Source organism: Oncorhynchus tshawytscha, linkage group LG29 (genome assembly GCF_018296145.1).
Source record: "Oncorhynchus tshawytscha isolate Ot180627B linkage group LG29, Otsh_v2.0, whole genome shotgun sequence".
In the NCBI taxonomy this organism is placed as follows: Eukaryota; Metazoa; Chordata; class Actinopteri; order Salmoniformes; family Salmonidae; genus Oncorhynchus; species Oncorhynchus tshawytscha.
Window position 1 is genome coordinate 2,674,077 of NC_056457.1, and position 21,572 is coordinate 2,695,648.

The window sequence follows — 21,572 nt, forward strand, 5'->3', positions numbered from 1 at the left end:
AGGCCAGAATTGCTGTGCATATCTTAAACTGCACTTACACTCAAATATGATAGTCATTGGTGGTTATTTTGATTTTGGAAACGAGTAGTAGGCCTATATCAGTAGTACTGTATTTACACTGTTATACCATATTCTGTAAGCCATTTAGACAAGGAACTTAGGCTATCTATGTGTGTCTTCTGAAGACATTGTACAGTAGTTTTCAAGTAAATGTAATACTATGAAGACCAGATTAAGGTTGGCATCATTTCCTTAAATCCGGTATTCTGGTCAAGATAACTTCCTGAGCAGTATCAGGAATTGTATTAATTGATATCACATATCCGTTGTGGTTTTGCACATTTATTTGGCAAACATGAAGTGTAGGATATGAATCTAATGCAGGTTTGTTGTCATTTCTGTATCTTGTCTTTAGCCTACAAGAACCAATGCATGTTCTATGTCATTTCTCCTATTCTATCTATTTGTCTTCCTTCTGTTTGCATGTATTTCTTTCATTCAAAATAAACCTTTTATTTCAATCTCTGCGTGCGCACTGTAGTTATGTTGCGTGAGTGTTTTTAAGTGGTGTGGGGAGATTTTTTACACTTTACCTCTCTGTTTAGAACTATTCACAACCTCGCCTATTCTCTGTCCTATCACCGAAGAAGAAATACCATGTTTTGTTTTGGCTCACCAATCCTATTTTATTTCCGTTGCTTTGTCATTTTTTTTTTTTTACAATACGGGTGCAATTGACAACCGAAAGGTTGCAAGTTCAAATCCCCGAGCTGACAAGGTACAAAATCTGTCGTTCTGCCCTTGAACAGCCAGTTAACCCACTGTTCCTAGGCCGTCATTGAAAATAAGAATTTGTTCTTAACTGACTTGCCTAGTAAAATAAAGGTAAAAAAATAAAAAATAAAATAATTTTTTTTTTTACCGGATTGGTGGAACAGTGCAGAAGAGAAACTCCCCCGACGGTTCATTTTTTTCTCTCTCGTCAAGACCAGTATATAGGGGAGTTAGTTTTAGGCGTTTCTTTTACGCCTGCTATGATACATTACACATGCGATGACAGCTGCCATTTGTCAAGTTATGACAGCCTCTGAAGATTTTGCGATAAACTTGATTTCCTTTCCCCCTCGTGAAACCAAAAGGAGGCTGTTGTCAGGCCTGAGTCGTCTGTATTCATCATGCGTCTTAGAGTAGTAGTGCTCTTTTAGAGTAAGTTTTCCCTTTAAATCATAATGAATAAGATTACACGGGGGTGGGTCTGACCCGAGGTCGACACTCCTACTCTGAGACTCTTTATGAATATGGGCCCTGATCTTTTAACTCTGTAGATAGAGGAAGATAAGAACAGTGAGGAAACTAAATGTATAGGATCAAAGCATAAAAGAGAAGAGCAGTGAATCAACTGAAATAAGCCCGTCTTAGGGCTTCAAATGAGGTCAAGGATGGATGTTTTTGTTTTAGCCTCCCATTCAGCCTGGCCAGGAAGCTCAATCAAAACCATGTCCCTCTGACGTCAAAGGAGATATACTGTAGCCTACAATACAGTAGGAATTAGAAATCAGGAAAGGCGACCCCTTTATGAGATTATTTTCTAGGATGTCATTGTCCATGCTTATTAAGAGTTTGAACTACATGGAATCATTGCTTAAAATGTTAAAGGTACAGCTCACAGCAACTTCAGGAACTCAACTGAAAGTGGAAAAAAAGTGGTGATCCTAAAAACATTGTTTAAATCAGGGGTTCCCAACCTAAGGGGCATCGCCCCCCATATGGTGTATGTGTATGCATCTTGATTTGATAGATTGAGAATGTGTGACTCTGTCACTATCAATTGATCGAATCACTTTCTCTAAGAGTATGTGTCATTTAATTAAGTGTTCATATAAGTGATCAATAAACATTTGGTAGTGGAATAACATTTGGGGAAATCAGCTCTAGACCTTTCTTCGTCTTCGAACCTAAAAGATGTAATTAAACTCGTTAAACCACGTAAAATTGCAGGAAATGAGCTGCATTTTCCTAGGTCCCTTAAATAAAATAAAAAATAAAGCTGGTGTTTGTACTTAATATAGGGGGAGGTGAAGGATTGGGAACCCCTGGTTTAAATGACACCTGACAAGAATATAGCTTGTATTTCAAAGTCAACATCTCAAAAGTCAGTTAAGGTTTATAGGGTGCTGATGTAGAGGTTGATGTTTTAGCTTAGCCTCAGCCAATCGGATGACAACTTAGTCTACAGACAACACTTGTCCTTTTTCTCCTGATTGTCCTTCTTCAGGAAGAAGGGATGCTGATTAATGAGTTGGCTGTGTCTGATCAGCTCTGGGTAAGACCAGTGTGTTATAGCGGGGAACCTAACACATACCCTGGTGTGTTGTTGGTATGGTGTTTTATACACAGTAGTATTGATGCTTGAGGGGGTAAGGCACTAATGACAGGGGTGTGGTCTCTTTTTTTACATAGGGTTGCAAAATTCCGGTAACTTTACCAGGTTTTCCAGATATCCTGTTTGGAGGATTCCTGTATTTATTATTCCCACCTGATTTGGGAAATCTTCCAACTTGGATTTCTTGAAAAACCTGGGAATTTGGGTTAAGTGTCCAGAAATGTGCAACCCTATCAATGTTTTAATTTATTACCATGGTGATGGTGTGTTGTCATATTGATCTGCTCAAATTCAGTCCTGCTGCTTATCAGATGTCGTTAATGTGGTTGTTTCTGTAGCTTCAAGTCTCAAGGCTTTTTGTGTAAAGTGGTGATGGCATGGGTTTGCATCCCAAATAGCCCCTTATTCCCTATAAAGGGCTTTTGCGAGGGTCAAAGGTAGTGCACTATGTAGAGAATAGGCTGCCATTTGGGTTGCAGCCTTGGTTTCAGGCGTAATTCTGAAACCAATTCACCAGCTCGTAGTCCCTGTCTATACAGACATTTAAATCCAGACTCGTAAACTGCATGACATTGTTTGTGTTGAATGAAGTTGTGCGGGCAGGCTATGACAACAATCCACATTTACCAACCTTTGTCAAAGTACAGTTGCATATTGGGTTGGCGGTATCCTGGTTTTTCCATCTAATGTTTATTCCCCTCTGTCATTGATTCTTTCCATTTGACCTTTCTGTCTGTGACTTCCATGGCCCTCCCTCCGTAGGAGCCGGTCTTTACCACCGCTTTCTCTCCTCCTGATCTCCCTGACAATGATATTAGTCACTGTCTTGATCAGTACAGCCAGGTGAGATCAGGCATCCAGTTTGATGACCTGGATACTATAGCCAGCCTGCATAGTCTACCTACCTGCTTTATGCAGTTAGTGTTATTGAGTAGTAATGTGCTTAGTATCTACACCAAAGATCATGCATCTGTAGGCTTTGCATGGTCAGCTCATCTACTATATGGAGGCATATCAATCACTATATCCATTACTGTATACTCTCTCAAAAAAAGCCCAGGCCTGTTTTTTTTGTTGCTGTGAGTTTGTGTGTTAAATCCGCTACCCTGCAGTTCTATACAGTCTCTATAGTTGTCCTTACTCCTAAAGTGCTATCCATATGTCTGCAGGCATTGTAGTGATGTTGCTCTGCTGCTGCTCTCCCTGTCCTACCGCCGCAGCACAATTCTGAGGCAACTTTTTTTCATGGCCTATTTAAAAACATGCCTACTCTTCCAAACGCCTAGTTCTGCCAATGAAGAGCATGGTTATTTATAATCAACTATAGATTTGACGGTCAGTGCTTCTAGAGCTTTGGTTCGATGGATCTGTAGCTTTGACGGTACATAGCTTTGTTGCGTGATAGCTGTGACGCTACATACAATACCATTTTGGTCATTCCAGAGTTTTTCTTTATATTTAGTATTTTCTACATTGTGGAATAATGGTGAAGATATCAAAACTATGAATTAACACATTTGGAATCATGTAGTAAATCAAAATATATTTTAGATTCTTCAAAGTAGCCAGCCTTTGCCTTGATGACAGCTTTGCACACTCTTGGCATTCTCTCAACCAGCTTCATGAGGTAGTCACCTGGAATGCATTTCAATTAACAGGTGTGCCTTGTTCATTTGTGGAACTTCTTTTAATGCGTTTAGGCCAATCAGTTTTGTTGTGACAAGGTATGGGTGGCATACAGAAGATAGCCCTATTTGGTAAAAGACCAAGTCCATTTTAATGAAAGAACGCCTCAAATAAGAAAAGAGAAATGACAGTCCATTATTACTTTAAGACATGAAGCTCAGTCAATCTGGAAAATGTCAAGAACTTTTAAAGTTGGTCGCAAAATCAGTGTGGTCGCAAAACCATCAAGCGCTATAATGAAACTGGCTCTCATGAGGACCGCCACAAGAAAGGAAGATCAAGAGTTAGCTCTGCTGCTGAGGATAAGTTCAGGATAAGTTACCAGCCTCAGAAATTGCAGCCCAAATAATTGTTTCACTGAGTTCAAGTAACAGAGCCATCTCAACATCAACTGTTCAGAGGAGAGTGAGTGATTCAGGCCTTCATGGTTGAATTCAAATCAAATCAAATGTTATTTGTCACAACAGGTGATCTTAACAGTGAAATGCTTACTTACAAGCCCTTAACCAACAATGATTTAAGAAGTTAAGAAAAATAATTGTTAAGTTAAAAATCGATAAGTAAAAAATGTAATAAATAATTAAACAGCAGCAGTAAAATAACAATAGTGAGGCTATATAAAGGGGGGGCCCTATTCCAGGGTCCATCAAAAGTAGTGCACTATACATTGCATTCGGGCCCCTTGACTTTTTTATTCAGGCCCCTTGACTATTTCCACATTTTGTTACGTTACAGCCTTATTCTAAAATTGATTTTTTAAAATCCAATCTACACAAAATACCCCATACTGACAAAGCAAAAATAGGTTTTTATACATTTTTGCAGATTTTATATATATATATATATATATACACTGCTCAAAAAATAAAGGGAACACTAAAAAAACACATCCTAGATCTGAATGAATGAAATATTCTTATTAAATACTTTTTTCTTTACATAGTTGAATGTGCTGACAACAAAATCACACAAAAATTATCAATGGAAATCAAATGTATCAACCCATGGAAGTCTGGATTTGGAGTCATACTCAAAATTAAAGTGGAAAACCACACTACAGGCTGATCCAACTTTGATGTAATGTCCTTAAAACAAGTCAAAATGAGGCTCAGTAGTGTGTGTGGCCTCCACGTGCCTGTATAACCTCCCTACAACGCCTGGGCATGCTCCTGATGAGGTGGCGGATGGTCTCCTGAGGGATCTCCTCCCAGACCTGGACTAAAGCATCCGCCAACTCCTGGACAGTGTGGTGCAACGTGGCGCTGGTGGATGGAGCGAGACATGATGTTCCAGATGTGCTCAATTGGATTCAGGTCTGGGGAACGGGCGGGCCAGTCCATAGCATCAATGCCTTCCTCTTGCAGGAACTGCTGACACACTCCAGCCACATGAGGTCTAGCATTGTCTTGCATTAGGAGGAACCCAGGGCCAACCGCATCAGCATATGGTCTCACAAGGGGTCTGAGGATCTCATCTCGGTACCTAATGGCAGTCAGGCGACCTCTGGCGAGCACATGGAGGGCTGTGTGGCCCCCCAAAGAAATGCCACCCCACGCCATGACTGACCCACCGCCATACCGGTCATGCTGGAGGATGTTGCAGGCAACAGAACGTTCTCCACGGCGTCTCCAGACTCTGTCACGTCTGTCACGTGCTCAGTGTGAACCTGCTTTCATCTGTGAAGAGCACAGGGCGCCAGTGGCGAATTTGCCAATCTTGGTGTTCTCTGGCAAATGCCAAACTTCCTGCATGGTGTTGGGCTGTAAGCCCTCATACCAACCTTGTGGAGTCTGTTTCTGACCGTTTGAGCAGACACATGCACATTTGTGGCCTGCTGGAGTTAATTTTGCAGGGCTCTGGCAGTGCTCCTCCTGCTCCTCCTTGCACAAAGGCGGAGGTAGCGGTCCCGCTGCTGGGTTGTTGCCCTCCTACGGCCTCCTCCACATCTCCTGATGTACTGGCCTGTCTCCTGGTAGCGCCTCCATGCTCTGGACACTACGCTGACAGACACAGCAAACCTTCTTGCCACAGCTCGCATTGATGTCCCATCCTGGATGAGCTGCACTACCTGAGCCACTTGTGTGGGTTGTAGACTCCGTCTCATGCTACCACTAGAGTGAAAGCACCACCAGCATTCAAAAGTGACCAAAACATCAGCCAGGAAGCATAGGAACTGAGAAGTGGTCTGTGGTTATCACCTGCAGAACCACTCCTTTATCGGGGGTGTCTTGCTAATTGCCTATAATTTCCACCTGTTGTCTATTCCATTTGCACAACTGCATGTGAAATTTATTGTCAATAAGTGTTGCTTCCTAAGTGGACAGTTTGATTTCACAGAAGTGTGATTGACTTGGAGTTACATTGTGTTGTTTAAGTGTACCCTTTATTTTTTTGAGCAGTGTATATACAGTTGAAGACGGACGTTTACATACACCTTAGCCAAACATTTCAACTCAGTTTTTCTCAATTCCTGACATTTAATCAGAGTAAAAATTCCCTGTCTTAGGTCAGTTAGGATCACCACTTTATTTTAAGAATGTGAAATGTTAGAATAATAGTAGAGAGAGTGATTAATTTCAGGTTGTATTTCTTTCATCTCATTCCCAGTGAGTCAGAAGTTTACATACACTCAATTAGTATTTGCTAGCATTGCCTTTAAATGGTTGAACTTGGGTCAAACATTTCAGGTAGCCTTCCACAAACTTCCCACAATCAGATGGGTGAATTTTGGCCCATTCCTCCTGACAGAGCTGGTGTAACTGAGTCAGGTTTGTAGGCCTCCTTGCTTGCACACGATTTTTCAGGTCTGCCCACAAATGTTCTATAGGATTGAGGTCAGGGCTTTGAAATGGTCACTCCAATAGCTTGACTTTGTTGTCCTTAAGCCATTTTGCCACAACTTTGGAAGTATGCTTGGGGTCATTGTCCATTTGGAAGACCCATTTGTGACCAAGCTTCTTCTTGCGTCGAGCAATCCCGTATCCGGGAGCGTAATCATAGCCTCAAGCTCATTACCATAACGCAACGTTAACTATTCATGAAAATCGCAAATGAAATGAAATAAATATATTGGCTCACAAGCTTAGCCTTTTGTTAACAACACTGTCATCTCAGATTTTCAAAATATGCTTTTCAACCATAGCTACACAAGCATTTGTGTAAGAGTATTGATAGCTAGCATAGCATTAAGCCTAGCATTCAGCAGGCAACATTTCACAAAAACAAGAAAAGCATTCAAATAAAATCATTTACCTTTTGAAGAACTTCAGATGTTTTCAATGAGGAGACTCTCAGTTAGATAGCAAATGTTCAGTTTTTCCAAAAATATTTTTTGTGTAGGAGAAATCGCTCCGTTTTGTTCATCACTTTTGGCTGAGAAAACCCCCCGAAAATTCAGTCATTACAACGCCAAACCTTTTTCCAAATTAACTCCATAATATTGACAGAAACATGGCAAACATTGTTTAGAATCAAACCTCAAGGTGTTTTTCACATATCTATTCGATGATAAATCATTCGTGGCAGTTTGGTTTCTCCTCTGAACCAAATGGAAAAATGCACGCAGCTGGAGATTACGCAATAATTTCGACGGAGGACACCAAGCGGGCACCTGGTAAATGTAGTCTCTTATGGTCAATCTTCCAATGATATGCCTACAAATACGTCACAATGCTGCAGACATCTTGGGGAAACGACAGAAAGTGTAGGCTCATTCCTGGCGCATTCACAGCCATATAAGGAGATATTGGAACACAGCGCCTTCAGAATCTGGGGCATTTCCTGTTTGAAATTTCATCTTGGTTTCGCCTGTAGCATCAGTTCTGTGGCACTCACAGATAATATCTTTGCAGTTTTGGAAACGTCAGTGTTTTTTTTCAAAAGCTGTCAAATATATGCATAGTCGACCATCTTTTCGTGACAAAATATCTTGTTTAAAACGGGAACGTTTTTTTATCCAAAAATTAAAAGAGCGCCCCCTATATCGAAGAAGTTCACTTCCTGACTGATGTCTTGAGATTTTGCTTCAATATATCCACATAATTCTCCTCCCTTATGAAGCCATCTATTTTGTGAAGTGCAACAGTCCCTCCTGCAGCAAAGTACCCCCACAACATGATGCTGCCACCCCCGTGCTTCACGGTTGTGATGGTGTTCTTCGGCTTGCAAGCCTACCCCTTTTCACTCCAAACATAACGATGGACATTATGGCCAAACAGATACATTTTTGTTTCCTCACACCAGAGGACATTTCTCCAAAAAGTAGGATCTTTGTCCCCAAACCGTAGTCTGGCTTTTTTATGGCAGTTTTGGAGCAGTGGCTTCTTCATTGCTGAGCGGCCTTTCAGGTTATGTCGATATAGGACTCGTTTTACTGTGGATATAGATACATTTGTACCTGTTCATCTTCACAAGGTCCTTTGCTGTTCTGGGATTGATTTGCACTTTTTGTACCAAAGTATGTTCATCTCTAGGAGACAGGATGCGTCTCTTTCCTGAGCGGTATGACGGCTGCTTGGTCCCATGGTGTTTATACTTGCGTACTATTGTTTGAACAGATGAACGTGGTACCTTCAGGCATTTGGAAATTACTCCCAAGGGTGAACCAGACTTGTGGAGGTCTACAATTTTATTTCTGATGTCTTGGCTGATTTCTTTTGAATTTCCCATGATGTCAAGCAAAGCGGCACTGAGTTTGAAGGTAGGCCTTGAAACACATTCACAGGTACACCTCTAATTGACTCAAATGATGTCAATTAGCCTATCGGAAGCTTCTAAAGTCATGACATAATTTTCTGGAATTTTCCAAGCTGTTTAAAGGCACAGTCAACTTAGTGTATGTAAACTTCAGACCCACTAGATTGTGATACAGTGAAATAATCTGTCTGTAAACAATTGTTGGAAAAATGACTTGTGTCATGCTCAAAGTAGATGTCCTAACCGACTTGCCAAAACTATAGTTTGTCATTTGTGGAATGGTTCAAAAACTAGTTTTAAAGACTACAACCTAAGTGTATCTAAACTTCCTACTTCGCGTGTGTGTGTGTGTGTGTGTGTGTGTGTGTGTGTGTGTGTGTGTGTGTGTGTATATATATAAAAAGTGATATCACAGTTACATTAGTATTTTGACCCTTTACTCAGTATTTTGTTGAAACACCTTTGGAAGCAATTACAGCCTCGATTTTTCTCGGGTATGACGCTACCAGCTTGGCACAGTTGTATTTGGTGGGTTTCTCCCATTCTTCTCTGCAGATCCTCAAGCTTTGTCAGGTTGGATGGAGAGTGTCGCTGCACAGCTATTTTCAGGTCTCTCCAGAGATGTTCGATCAGGTTCAAGTTCAGACTCTGGCTTGACATTCAGAGACTTGTCCTGATGCCACTGCTGCATTGTCTTTGCTGTGTGCTTGGCTGTGTTGTCCTGTTGGAAGGAGAACCTTGTCCCCAGTCTGAGGTCCTGAGCACTTTGGAGCAGGTTTTCATCAAGGATCTCTCTGTACTTAGCTCCATTCATCTTTCCCCCTATCCTGACTAGTCTCCCAGTCCCTACCACTGAAAAACTTCCCACAGCATGATTCTGCCACCACCATGCTTCACTGTAGGGATGGTGCCAGGTTTCCTCCAGACGTGAAACTTGACAGTCAGGCCAAATAGTTCAATCTTGGTTTCATCAGACCAGAATATTTTGTTTCTCATGGTCTGAGAGTCTTTAGGTGCCTTTTGGCAAACTGCAACCGGGCTGTCAATTGCCTTTTACTGATGATGGTTTCCGTCTGGCCACTCTACCATAAAGGCCTGATTGATGGACTGCTGGTTTTGATGGTTGTCCTTCTGGAAGATTTTCCCATCTCTGCAGAGGAACTCTGGAGCTCTGTCAGAGTGAGCATCGGGTTCTTATTCACCTCCCTGACCAAAGCCCTTATCCCCCGACTGCTCAGTTTGGCCTGGTGGCCAGCTCTAGGAAGAGTCTTGGTGGTTCCAAACTTCATCCATTTAAGAATGATGGAGGCCACTGTGTTCTTGGGGACCTTCAATGCTGCAGACATTTTTTGGTACCCTTCCCCCGATCTGTGCCTCGACACATTCGTGTCTCGGAGCTCTACGGCCAATTCTTTCGACCTCATGGCTTGGTTTTGCTCTGACGTGCACTGTCAACTGTGGGACCTTATATAGACAGATGTGTGTGCCTTTCTAAATCATGTCTAATCAATTGAATTTACCACAGATGGAAACAGGAGGCACCTGAGCTCAATTTCGAGTCTCATAGTAAAGGGTCTGAGTACTTGTAAATTAGGTATTACTGTTTTTTATTTTTTATAAATTTGCTAAAAATTCTAAATCTGTTTTCGCTTTGTCATTATGAGGTATTGTGTGTAGATTTATGAAGAAACAAATATATTTGATCAATTTTAGAACAAGGCTGTAATGTAACAAAATGTGGAAAAAGTCTAGGGGTCTGAATACTTCCCTGAATGCACTGTAGGTAATAGGCTGCCATTTAGTACATAGACAATATTTCACATCACTGATTACACCCAGAGTCTCCCTATCCCAATGTCTCTGTGTTCTCCAAGCAGAGGATGGGAGGGGGAGAGGAGACTACGGAAAACCAGAACCAGCCTATTGAGATGTCTATCCATGAGAGGAAGCAGCTGATCGTGGCCCGAGAAGAGGCCTGGAAGTCCAAGGGCCACGGGGCCGCTAACGACTCCACACAGTTCACTGTGGCCGCGCGCATGGTCAAGAAAGGTCGGGTCATCTAATGGGGACACTTGCACCAAAACACATGTACAGTATTCGCACACGCATCTGAGCGCACACGGAGCCAGGATTTGTGTCAGTCAGTGGATAGTGGTCTTCCGTGTCAATTCGCAATTCAGTTACACTCATTCCATATAACCCTGCAGTTTTTTTGGCAGCCAGTGCCAAGAATTCTCCCTACAGCCTTCCCAGACCCTCCCAGCTCCCATAAAACTATGTGTTTGGTCTCCTATTATCCAGTTAGCAGTGGTACAGTGGGTCTTGGCGGTTCCTGGTTGAGTCAGGTTTACTGCTGAGTGAGACTGAGTGAAGCGTGGTGCATTACTGTAAGAAATAGAGGGGGGGGGGAGAACACAAACACTGACTGACAGACAGTTACTGTTACAGTACTACTGTTGCTGCTGGGTGGGTGGCTAGCGTATCGCTACAGTAGCTCAAACACAACAAAAAATAGAAGGAGCATGACCTACATTACAGTAGTTCATTTACATTATGCCCTAACTTTTCAGGTCTCTTCTGTTGTTCCATGTGGTGGAACATCCAATTATATTGTTAATGTCTGTCTATCTGTGTGTGTTTCAGGTCTGGCTTCTCCTTCTGCTCTCTTGAACCCTGTGACGTCTCTCCCTTCCAAACCTAAGAACACCACTCCTGCCATCTCCAAGCCCCTGGAAGGTCAGTAGCCCAATTCAGTTTTTCCCTTTTCTCCCTCACCCTTAGGGATTCAAAAGCATTGGACAGATTGTCTACCATGTTTATTACACATATCCAAAGCTTTAAACTTTTGAGTAGGATAGAACAAGTTCACGTTTTTGTGAGAAAGGTAAAAATCATAATTGGACAATAACCTCTTTCTCCTCTCTGGTCTATGAGTCACCTTAAAGGGAAACTCCACCCAAAAACTATCTTTCAAAATACAGGAATTATCTCTGTATGATGTATTTTGCATCACATGATACAAAACGCAGCATCATATGATGCAATTTGCATCATAAGGGGATAATTTCTGTATCTTGAAAACTTGATTGCTGACACGCAAAACAGTTTGGGTCTATGTCAACAATGGACTATTGAAACAAATACCAAAATATTGTTTTTGTGTGGAATTTTCCTTTAATATTACTTACAGTAAATAGTTTTGACTAGGGGTTGGAACCAGTTCAGGGAACAGAACAGAACCGAAAAAGAACACAAACATTTTAGGAACAGAAACGGAACCTGGAACGAAAGTGATCTCTAGTGTTCCAGAATATAACTTTTATTTTAAGATCTTGAGAACCGGTTAATGTCATTTTTTGTTCCAAAAATATGCCTAATGTCTAGTATAAAATTCTGTAATGTTATAACGTTAGTAATAGCCTAAACATTCCAGTTCACGTCATGTCATGCTGATCAAGCCGAGCCCCCTCCATGTCCACCTCTCTCCCATTTTACATTTTAGTCATTTAGCAGAGGCTCCTATCCAGAGGAACTTACAGGAGCAATTGCACTTAAGTGCCTTGCCCAAGGGCATGTTGACAGATTTTTCTCTGGGATTCAAACAAGCGACCTTTCAGTTACTGGCCCAATGCTCTTAACCACTAGGCTTCCTACCGTCGATCTCTCCTCTCCGGTGAGATATCAGTCGCATCTCGCGTATGCATTTATCTGACCAATCAAACATCAAATCAAAATCAAATCAAATTTATTTATATAGCCCTTCGTACATCAGCTGATATCTCAAAGTGCTGTACAGAAACCCAGCCTAAAACCCCAAACAGCAAGCAATGCAGGTGTAGAAGCACGGTGGCTAGGAAAAACTCCCTAGAAAGGCCAAAACCTAGGAAGAAACCTAGAGAGGAACCAGGCTATGTGGGGTGGCCAGTCCTCTTCTGGCTGTGCCGGGTGGAGATTATAACAGAACATGGCCAAGATGTTCAAATGTTCATAAATGACCAGCATGGTCGTATAATAATCATAATAATCATAATCACCGCTATCATCCACCTTCTGGATGATAGCGGGGTGAACAGGCAGTGGCTCGGGTGGTTGATGTCCTTGATGATCTTTATGGCCTTCCTGTAACATCGGGTGGTGTAGGTGTCCTGGAGGGCAGGTAGTTTGCCCCCGGTGATGCGTTGTGCAGACCTCACTACCCTCTGGAGAGCCTTACGGTTGAGGGCGGAGCAGTTGCCGTACCAGGCGGTGATACAGCCCGCCAGGATGCTCTCGATTGTGCATCTGTAGAAGTTTGTGAGTGCTTTTGGTGACAAGCCGAATTTCTTCAGCCTCCTGAGGTTGAAGAGGCGCTGCTGCGCCTTCTTCACGATGCTGTCTGTGTGAGTGGACCAATTCAGTTTGTCTGTGATGTGTATGCCGAGGAACTTAAAACTTGCTACCCTCTCCACTACTGTTCCATCGATGTGGATAGGGGGTGTTCCCTCTGCTGTTTCCTGAAGTCCACAATCATCTCCTTAGTTTTGTTGACGTTGAGTGTGAGGTTATTTTCCTGACACCACACTCCGAGGGCCCTCACCTCCTCCCTGTAGGCCGTCTCGTCGTTGTTGGTAATCAAGCCTACCACTGTTGTGTCGTCCGCAAACTTGATGATTGAGTTGGAGGCGTGCGTGGCCACATAGTCGTGGGTGAACAGGGAGTACAGGAGAGGGCTCAGAACGCACCCTTGTGGGGACCCAGTGTTGAGGATCAGCGGGGAGGAGATGTTGTTGCCTACCCTCACCACCTGGGGGCGGCCCGTCAGGAAGTCCAGTACCCAGTTGCACAGGGGGGGGTCGAGACCCAGGGCCTCGAGCTTGATGACGAGCTTGGAGGGTACTATGGTGTTGAATGCCGAGCTGTAGTCGATGAACAGCATTCTCACATAAGTATTCCTCTTGTCCAGATGGGTTAGGGCAGTGTGCAGTGTGGTTGAGATTGCAACGTCTGTGGACCTATTTGGGCGGTAAGCAAATTGGAGTGGGTCTAGGGTGTCAGGTAGGGTGGAGGTGATATGGTCCTTGACTAGTCTCTCAAAGCACTTCATGATGACGGATGTGAGTGCTACGGGGCGGTAGTCGTTTAGCTCAGTTACCTTAGCTTTCTTGGGAACAGGAACAATGGTGGCTCTCTTGAAGCATGTGGGAACAGCAGACTGGTATAGGGATTGATTGAATATGTCCGTAAACACACCGGCCAGCTGGTCTGCGCATGCTCTGAGGGCGCGGCTGGGGATGCCGTCTGGGCCTGCAGCCTTGCGAGAGTTAACACGTTTAAATGTCTCACTCACCTCGGCTGCAGTGAAGGAGAGACCGCATGTTTTCATTGCAGGCCGTGTCAGTGGCACTGTATTGTCCTCAAAGCGGGCAAAAAAGTTATTTAGTCTGCCTGGGAGCAAGACATCCTGGTCCGTGACTGGGCTGGATTTCTTCCTGTAGTCCGTGATTGACTGTAGACCCTGCCACATGCCTCTTGTGTCTGGGCCGTTGAATTGAGATTCTACTTTGTCTCTGTACTGACGCTTAGCTTGTTTAATAGCCTTGCGGAGGGAATAGCTGCACTGTTTGTATTCAGTCATGTTACCAGACACCTTGCCCTGATTAAAAGCAGTGGTTCGTGCTTTCAGTTTCACACGAATGCTGCCATCAATCCACGGTTTCTGGTTAGGGAATGTTTTAATCGTTGCTATGGGAACGACATCTTCAACGCACGTTCTAATGAACTCGCACACCGAATCAGCGTATTCGTCAATGTTGTTATCTGACGCAATACGAAACATCTCCCAGTCCACGTGATGGAAGCAGTCTTGGAGTGTGGAGTCAGCTTGGTCAGACCAGCGTTGAACAGACCTCAATGTGGGAGCCTCTTGTTTTAGTTTCTGTCTGTAGGCAGGGATCAACAAAATGGAGTCGTGGTCAGCTTTTACGAAAGGAGGGCGGGGCAGGGCCTTATATGCATCGCGGAAGTTAGAGTAACAATGATCCAAGGTCTTTCCACCCCTGGTTGCGCAATCGATATGCTGATAAAATTTAGGAAGTCTTGTTTTCAGATTAGCCTTGTTAAAATCCCCAGCTACAATGAATGCAGCCTCCGGATAAATCGTTTCCAGTTTGCAGAGAGTTAAATAAAGTTTGTTCAGAGCCATCGATGTGTCTGCTTGGGGGATATATACGGCTGTGATTATAATCGAAGAGAATTCTCTTGGTAGATAATGCGGTCTACATTTGATTGTGAGGAATTCTAAATCAGGTGAACAGAAGGATTTGAGTTCCTGTATGTTTCTTTCATCACACCATGTCACATTAGTCATAAGGCATACGCCCCCGCCCCTCTTCTTACCAGAAAGATGTTTGTTTCTGTCGGCGCGATGCGTGGAGAAACCCGTTGGCTGCACCGCCTCAGATAGCGTCTCTCCAGTGAGCCATGTTTCCGTGAAGCAAAGAACGTTACAGTCTCTGATGTCCCTCTGGAATGCTACCCTTCCTCGGATTTCATCAACCTTGTTGTCAAGAGACTGGACATTGGCAAGAAGAATGCTAGGGAGTGGTGCACGGTGTGCCCGTCTCCGGAGTCTGACCAGAAGACCGCCTCGTTTCCCTCTTTTTCGGAGTCGTTTTTTTGGGTCGCTGCATGGAATCCACTCCGTTGTCCTGTTTGTAAGGCAGAACACAGGATCCGCGTCGCGAAAAACATATTCTTGGTCGTACTGATGGTGAGTTGACGCTGATCTTATATTCAGTAGTTCTTCTCGACTGTATGTAATGAATAACATGTAAAAAAAAAAAAAAAACGGCATAGTTTCCTAGGAACGCGAAGCGAGGCGGCCATCTCTGTCGGCGCCGGAAATTCCTTTTGCTGTTGTGTTGTGTGCATCATATCGCCTGTAATTGTCATGTGTATTCCCTGTGACATTAACCATTGGTGTGGTCATTGTTATCTGAAAACCAATGTCTGATAAAATATGATCCCCGGGATAGTGTTTGGTTGCCCTCAAACTTAAACGCTGTGTTGATGTATGAGACAGATGTCACCTTCATTGCTATTGTGATTGACATTTTTTTGTGGATGGATGTCTTCTGATTTCATTGAAATGTGAGTCCCAAATGGCACCCTATTCCCGTGCTGACTAAGTGTAGATGTCAGTCTCTCTGCATTCATAGAGTAACTCTTGTGTGTTGCTTTGCAGAGATCGAGGCCAAACCGGACATGAACCTGGAGTCGGACAGGAAACTCGATAAGCTGGACTCTTTCTTGAGCAAGTTGAACAGTAAAGGTAAGTGCCTTGTTCTAGTACGCTGTCTCCGTCTTTCCCAATTCGCTCCCAACTCTTCCGCTTTGGCACTAACTCTGTGATGTTTGCTGATCTGTAAGGTGGAAGGAATAGGGTGGATGCTCCGCCACTACACTGCTTATTCCTGTTCAGACCCTACAGATCTGCAAAAATTGAAGATTTAAAGCCAAGGGGGAGGGGTTGGGACCGAATTGGGACCGACAGTCTCTGTCTATCGAGGCCTTAGTGACTGGGTTATGTCTAGGGTTGCAAAACTACAGGTAATTTACTTAAAGTTACTGGAATCTTTGGTAAAAACACCATCGGAGACGACTGAGGACATCTTGAGCATAATGTTATGTTACTCATCTTGCAGGAATCCTGCAGGAATCCACCATCACAGTGACGAAGAAGACGGTCAAAGATGTCATGAATCTGGATGATGAGATGTTCGACAAGTTTTACCGCCACATGGCCGAGATGCCCCTCAACATGAACAGCAAGGTGGACATCAATGACGACTTTGACGACATCTTCGGTGGTACCCAGATGCCCAAGTAAGGATGTGCACACATTCACTCACACACACACAAATACACAGTGCAGAGGTCAGGGGTGAGTCAACACTGTAAAAACCCGTCACCTGCTTTCTGTTGAACCCTAACTTCTGACCTAGGCTGACCTCAGCCATGGTGGAGCACAAGCGGTCGGTGCGTCCAGTGCGCAACGTCCAGTCGTCCAGGAACCCTCTGAAGATGCTGGCGGCCAGAGAGGACATCCGACACGAGTACACAGAGCAGAGACTCAACATTGGCCTGCTGGAGAGCAAGAGGATGAAGCAAGAGAAGAGTGAGTACACGAGGGGGAGTACATAGAGCAGGGACTCAGCATAGGCCTGATCTAGAGCAAGAGGATGAAGGCTTATAAGGGTTATGGTTAGTCCACAATATGATTTTGCCATATTGCTTACCTTATACCTATCCATCCCTTCAGATCTACAAAAGTGCTTGTGGTTGGGGGAGTTTCGGTAACTAGGAATATGGGGAAAATAAGTTTTAGATCTGATTGTGCTTATATTCAGTTGTAAATGCATTGTCAGTCTATGCAGAGGTGGATGCTGTGTGCTGTGCTTTCAATTGCTTGCTTTACAGTATGTGTGACTGTAGTTGAGACACACACATTAACAGAACCACAACAGCTCACTGATAAAATATTCTCCAACACTTCCCACGACAGCAAACTTTCCAGAGCACACTTTCAATCGTATGTTAATAACTCGCTTCCTTCCTATACTACAGTACCTGAACTGATTTAAAATCAGGTTGAATGGGTGAGCTTGAGTGCGGTTGGCAGCTTCAGTAGCTCAAGGAGGAGCTGGTACTCAGGCCTTGTACTGTAGTTCTATTCTATAAATACATTCACACATTGCATTCTGGGATAGCAGACGTAAACGCTGTAAAAGTGATCTATATTTAAATGCCTTGTCTGAGTCCCAAAATGGCACAGCATTCCCGTATGTAGTTCACTACTTTTAACCAGGGCCCGTGGGGCTCTGGTCAAAAGTAGTGCATTTTATAGGGAAATAGAGCGCATTATGGATGCAACCTTGCCTTAATTTCCTGGTATTGTGCAGAGCAATCATTCAAATGTTCACTGTTGTTTTTCTACCATTATTGGTTGAGTAATGTGCTGTGGGCTGGGTTGCAAAACACTCTGTTCATGCCAAAACCAATTGTCTGCATAAATGGCCTTGATAAATGGCCTTGATGTAAACAGGCCATAAATGTCTCAATTCTTGTTGTCTTGGAAAGCTGTGTGTTATTACAATACAATATCAGTACTTGTTGCATTTACATATTGTCTGTAAGTCAACTGATTTCAGCCAGTATATGTCTGTGGATTGACTGCACTGTTTGAATGAAATGTTGGCATATTGACAGTTAATTAGAAAACAATGGAATCGTTCCACTAAAACTGTCTGGATAGCTAACAAACATACAGTGCCGATAATCTTCAAATTCATTGCGCAGGCAAACCATGGTTGACCAACTGCCATACCATAATGGCTGACCTTTTATAGATGCGGTACAGAGGTCAATCGAAATCAACCAAAACAGTGGAATTGCCATGGAAACATGGGGGACAGATCCCGAGTCTCCTCATTACACCCCCCCCCCCGCAAAATGTATACATTTAGGCATTTGTTTTAATGTGTATTTAATATTGTTTTGAGGTTTTAAAAAATCTGCGTATGATGCTTGTATGGATGTCAACCCCAACATATGTTCATGTCATCGTTACAAATCAACTGCGTTACAGTTAAGAATGTCTGTGTTCCATTGACTCCTTTACCACATCTATGCCATCATAAGAAGGTTCATTTCCATTCTGGTGTTCTGATTCCTAATAATTATAAGGTATATTGTATTTCTTTATAACTTCTCTAACTTATGGCTCCATCTCTTTGTTCCAGTGAATAAAAATAGTGGATTCTCTGAGGTGGCTCTGGCGGGTCTGGCCAGTAAGGAGAACTTCAGCAGTGTCAACCTGCGTCGTGTCAACATCTCCGACCAGATGTCCAACAACAGCGCTGTGCCCTACAAGAAACTCATGCTCTTGCAAGTTAAAGGTGAGATGGTCAGAGGACCTCTAGACCACTCAACCCCCCAAAGGTACAAGGTCATCAGTCAATCATGATAAAGCCCAGATTAAAAACCCAGGGAAAGAATGTGGTTATGTCACGTGTGCTCCTTCTCCGGCCTCTAGGTCACCAGGCTGCTCATTATGGCGCACACCTGTCACCATCGTTACGCGCAACAGCGCATTATGACACTCACCTGGACTCCATCACCTCCTTGATTATCTGACCTTTATAAGTCACTCCCTTTGGTTTCTTCCCCAGTCGTCATTGTTTCTGTTTCATGTCTGTGCGTTGTTTGTGTTTCTTGTTTTGTATTATGTTTTAATTGATTTATTAAATGATTCACTCCCTGAACTTGCTTCCCGACTCTCAGCGTACATCGTTACAGGTTAGCCTCACACACAACCCTCTAAACATAAATGTTTACATACTGATTACATACTAGGTATGTTATTCTCACTTTTTATGGGGATATAAAATATTTTCTCCCCAAAGGTTTCTTTATGATATGTATTAGTCTCTATGCCTGACCCTGCATTTTTTTCATATATTTTGCCTTTGAGTCAAAAGCTAAAGCTAGAAACTCTGTAGCTGATTGGCAGCTTTTCAGGCAGCTGCGAAATAGATGCACCTCCGCAATTAAGAATGCCAAATCAAGTTACTTATTGTTATCCGACTCTGCTTGTGATCAGTCAAAATGCTGGAAAACAGTTAATGCACTGAGGAAATTCCTCTCCTTCCCTGCTTAAGCAAGTTGTCAGACTTCTGAGATTTATTTTTATCAGTGGTGCTTTTAATTAGCATTTTAGAGAAGAGGAGCTCTGTTTTGTCGAGCTGAGATATCTGCCAGGCACACAGAGAGGCCTGTCGCCAACTGGGTGTCAGAAGGGGGGTAAGAAGAAAAGTGGTTGAGTGTAATCCGTATAGCAATGATAGGAGAGACCATGTGAGGGTATGACGGAGCCGAGTGACTTGGTGTAAAGAGGACGGGGTCTAGAACCAAGCTTGGGGGACACATGTAGTGAGCGCACGTGGTACAGACACAGATCCTCTCTACACCACCTGGTAGGAGGGACCTGCCAAGAGTGTGCCTAGCCTGAGACGTCCAACCCTGAGAGGGTGGAAAGGAGGATCTGATGATTCACGGTTTCAAAAGCAGCGTATAGATCTAGGAAGATGAGAACAGAGGAGCGAGTCTGCTTTGGCAGAGCGGAGAGCTTTTGTGACACATATGACAGTGGTCTTAGTGAGCCGCCTTGAAGCCTGACTGGTTAAGGTCATAAAGATCATTCTGAGAGAGATAATGAGAGTGTTGGTCAGAGACAATGCACTCAAGTGTTTTAGAAAGAAAATAAATAAGTGATACCAGTTTCTTGTTTTTGACAGAGTGGTCAAGTGTTGGTTTCTTGAGGAGGGGAGAGATTCTGTCCATCTTAATGTCAGAGAGGATGCAGCCAGTAGTCAGGGATGAGTTGATGAGGAAAGTGCGGAATGGGATAAGGTCTCCAGAGATGGGCTGGAGAAGACAGGAGGGGATGGGGTTAAGTGGGCAGGTTGTTGGGCGGCCGGACATCCCTAGTTGCAGGATTTCATCTGGAGAAAAGAAGGAGGAATAAGGGATAGGTAGTTCTGTGAGTGGGCTCAGTAGGCTGAGTGAATGAGGACCGGATGTTGTCAACTTTTTTTCAGTGGTCTGCTTAGGGGGAGGCGAGGAGGTGGAGGATTAAGGCGTTTGGAGAAGCTTCCCAGGGATGGAGGCAGAAGCTTGAATGTAGAGTGACAGAAATAGGCTTTAGAAGTGGATACAGAGGAAAGGAAGGTAGAGAGAAGGGAGTGGGAGGATGATAAGTCCTCCGGAAGTTTAGTTTTCCTTCAATTCCACTCAACAGTCCCCAGCCCTGTTCTGTTAGCAAGCAGTGAATCACTCAGCCACAGAATGGAGGGGATAATTATTGTTATTGATTAATAATGACAAACCTCCTGGCATTAACAGGGTGGCAGGTAACCTAGTGGTTTAGAGCATAAGGCGGTAACCAAAAGGTTGCTGGATCGAATCCCTGAGCTGACGAGGTAAAAATCTGTCTTTCTGCCCCTGAACAAGGCAGTTAACCCACTGTTCTCCGGTCGTAAAGGCCGTAAATGTAAATAACAATTTGTTCTTAACTGACTTGCCTAGTTAAATAAAGGTGTGTTATATTTTTTTTTTTGACAACTTAGATGGAAAACTACTGAGGATCGTAGCTGCCTCTATAGCCCCTCCTATCTGCCATGTCTTTAATCTCAAATCAAATCAAATTTTATTTGTCACATACACATGGTTAGCAGATGTTAATGCGAGTGTAGCGAAATGCTTGTGCTTCTAGTTCCGACAATGCAGTAATAACCAACGAGTAATCTAGCTAACAATTCCAAAACTACTACCTTATACACATAAGTGTAAAGGGATAAAGAATATGTACATAAAGATATACAAATGAGTGATGGTACAGAGCGGCATAGGCAAGATGCAGTATCGAGTACAGTATATAGTATATACAGTATATACATATGAGTATGTAAACAAAGTGGCATAGTTTAAAGTGGCTAGTGATACATGTATTACATAAAGATGCAGTAGATGATATAGAGTACAGTATATACGTATACATATGAGATAAATAATGTAGGGTATGTAAACATTATATTAAGTAGCATTGTTTAAAGTGGCTAGTGATATATTTTACATCAATTCCCATCAATTCCCATTCTTAAAGTGGCTGGAGTTGAGTCAGTGTGTTGGCAGCAGCCACTCAATGTTAGTAGTGGCTGTTTAACAGTCTGATGGCCTTGAGATAGAAGCTGTTTTTCAGTCTCTCGGTCCC

At 43.2% G+C, this 21,572-nt stretch overlaps 1 protein-coding gene across 8 annotated transcripts in view; it reads left to right on the forward strand.

The window, feature by feature from the left end:
- The window catches only part of LOC112228038 (supervillin), a 153,133-nt gene that overhangs the window by 105,201 nt on the left and 26,360 nt on the right, over window positions 1-21,572 (forward strand). For 6 of the 8 annotated variants that reach the window (XM_024393172.2, XM_024393165.2, XM_024393166.2 and 3 more), the window contains 7 exons: window positions 2,276-2,323; window positions 10,639-10,813; window positions 11,408-11,500; window positions 15,987-16,073; window positions 16,447-16,627; window positions 16,747-16,919; window positions 18,544-18,699. In XM_024393172.2, the coding sequence (XP_024248940.2) occupies window positions 2,276-2,323; window positions 10,639-10,813; window positions 11,408-11,500; window positions 15,987-16,073; window positions 16,447-16,627; window positions 16,747-16,919; window positions 18,544-18,699 (913 nt within the window). The remainder of the gene's footprint in view (window positions 1-2,275; window positions 2,324-10,638; window positions 10,814-11,407; window positions 11,501-15,986; window positions 16,074-16,446; window positions 16,628-16,746; window positions 16,920-18,543; window positions 18,700-21,572) is intronic. The other 2 variants (XM_024393168.2, XM_024393169.2) reach the window with 2 other exon arrangements.